Source organism: Oryctolagus cuniculus (assembly GCF_964237555.1).
Source record: "Oryctolagus cuniculus chromosome 16 unlocalized genomic scaffold, mOryCun1.1 SUPER_16_unloc_1, whole genome shotgun sequence".
NCBI classification, from domain to species: Eukaryota; Metazoa; Chordata; class Mammalia; order Lagomorpha; family Leporidae; genus Oryctolagus; species Oryctolagus cuniculus.
Window position 1 is genome coordinate 5,635,701 of NW_027208201.1, and position 1,596 is coordinate 5,637,296.

The 1,596-nt window shown below is 48.9% G+C and overlaps 1 protein-coding gene across 1 annotated transcript; it reads right to left on the reverse strand.

The window, feature by feature from the left end:
* Positions 1-650: 650 nt before the first annotated feature.
* On the reverse strand, positions 651-1,217 carry LOC138847800 (methyl-CpG-binding domain protein 3-like 1). The gene has a single exon (XM_070067608.1). The coding sequence runs from the start codon at positions 1,215-1,217 to the stop codon at positions 651-653; it is 567 nt and encodes a 188-aa protein (XP_069923709.1).
* Positions 1,218-1,596: the final 379 nt, after the last annotated feature.

Below are 1,596 nucleotides of genomic sequence, written 5' to 3' on the forward strand. Positions count from 1 at the left end.
GCTCCTCTTCCAATCCAGCTATCTGAGAAGCCTGGGAAAGTAGTAAAAGATGGCTCAAGCACTTGGGCCCCTACACCAATGTGGGAGACCCAGAAGAAGCTCCTGGCTCCTGATTCAGATTGGCATAGCTCCAGCCACTGCGACCATTTGGGGAAAGAACCAGTGGATACAAGACCTTTCTCTCTGTCTCTCCCTCTCACTCTCTGTAACTCCACCTCTCAAAAAATGAATAAAAAATTTTAAAAGTGAAAATCATTCACATGGACATCAGAGGAAGAGAATGTCTTTGGAGCAGGGGCCATCATTTCCTTTAATGTTAAGTAATGGAAGAAGAAAAATGAGTAAGGCAATAATCCCTCAATAGATTACCGATGAAGATGGTGATGTAAAAATGAAAAAAAAAAACTGTAAAGAGAAACTTAAACACTTTCTCAAGGGAAACTTATCATGTCCCCCACAAAAAGAGGCACAGTCCACACTTCCTTTCTATCAGAGTTTAATAAAGTACAGTTGGGGATTACTGGATCCATAAAGAGGGCCGAACTGGCATTACACACAAAGACCAACATGGAAAGCTCTTTCTTGGGGGCTCCCCCACCCCCACAGAGCCTGCACCACATGGCTGCCCCTTCTCTCCAGCTTCCCCATGTTCAGTATCCCCTCCCCACCTTCTCTTTCTCTCTGATGATCTTGTCTGCCTGCAGGGCCTCAGCCAGTCTCCTCCTCAGCTCCTTCACTTTCCTTGTCTGCCTTTTGATGTCCTCAGGAGTTACCTGCCAGCTGGAGAGAGGCCAGGAGACACCCAGATCTGCTGGTGGAATCACCACTACCACCTTGGAGGATGGCTCAGGGGTAGGCTTGGGCCTGGACTGCAGACCCCCAGCACCAACCGGACCTGGGGATCTGCTTGGGATTGCTGGTGCTGTCATCTTCCAGGAGTTTGCAAATTCCAAAGTGGGTAAAGGCTCTCCCTCGTTGCTGCTGGCGCAGAGCCCCTGCAGTCGCCTGAGTGCACAGACCTGCTGGGGCTTCTCCAGGTACCCCTCTGTCAGCAAGTGTTGAACCACATTGCCCGGGTGGGCAGAGACTCGAGTGATCAGACTCTTGAAGATGCAGCTGGTCAGTCTGACTGGCTGTGCAGAGCCTGCTCCGGGTCTCGGCTTGGCCTTCAACACACACGCTACTTGCTTCCTTTGCAAGGTCTCAGGAATAATCATTCTTCTCAGTCTCCCCTTGGAAAACAAAATCAAACTTGAGCAGAGTGGAAGACACAGACTTCCAGCTATGGAAGGGGTCCCAGGTGCCTCCACCTCCCCTTCTCCTGGTGGAAGCTGCCTCGCACTGTGCACCATTGTCATCCAAAAGGTTTGAGGCCAAGTGCATTGGAACCACAGGCAGTTTGAGGGGATGAGAACAAAAAGCTGTGTGTTTTAGGGTTTGTTTTTATTTGATAGCAGAGTGCCAGAGAGAGAAGGAGAGAGGGAGAGGATGGACGATCATCTTTCACTAGCTCTTACTATTGTTCTATGTAACTCTTCCTTTGAAATAAATTAAGAAATATTTCAGAACAATCTGGTCTATGATCCCAAGAAAGTT

Coding starts and splice junctions, on each gene's coding strand:
- LOC138847800 (XM_070067608.1), bottom strand. CDS start 1,217: ATGATTATTCCTGAGACCTTGCAAAGGAAGCAAGTAGCGTGTGTGTTG.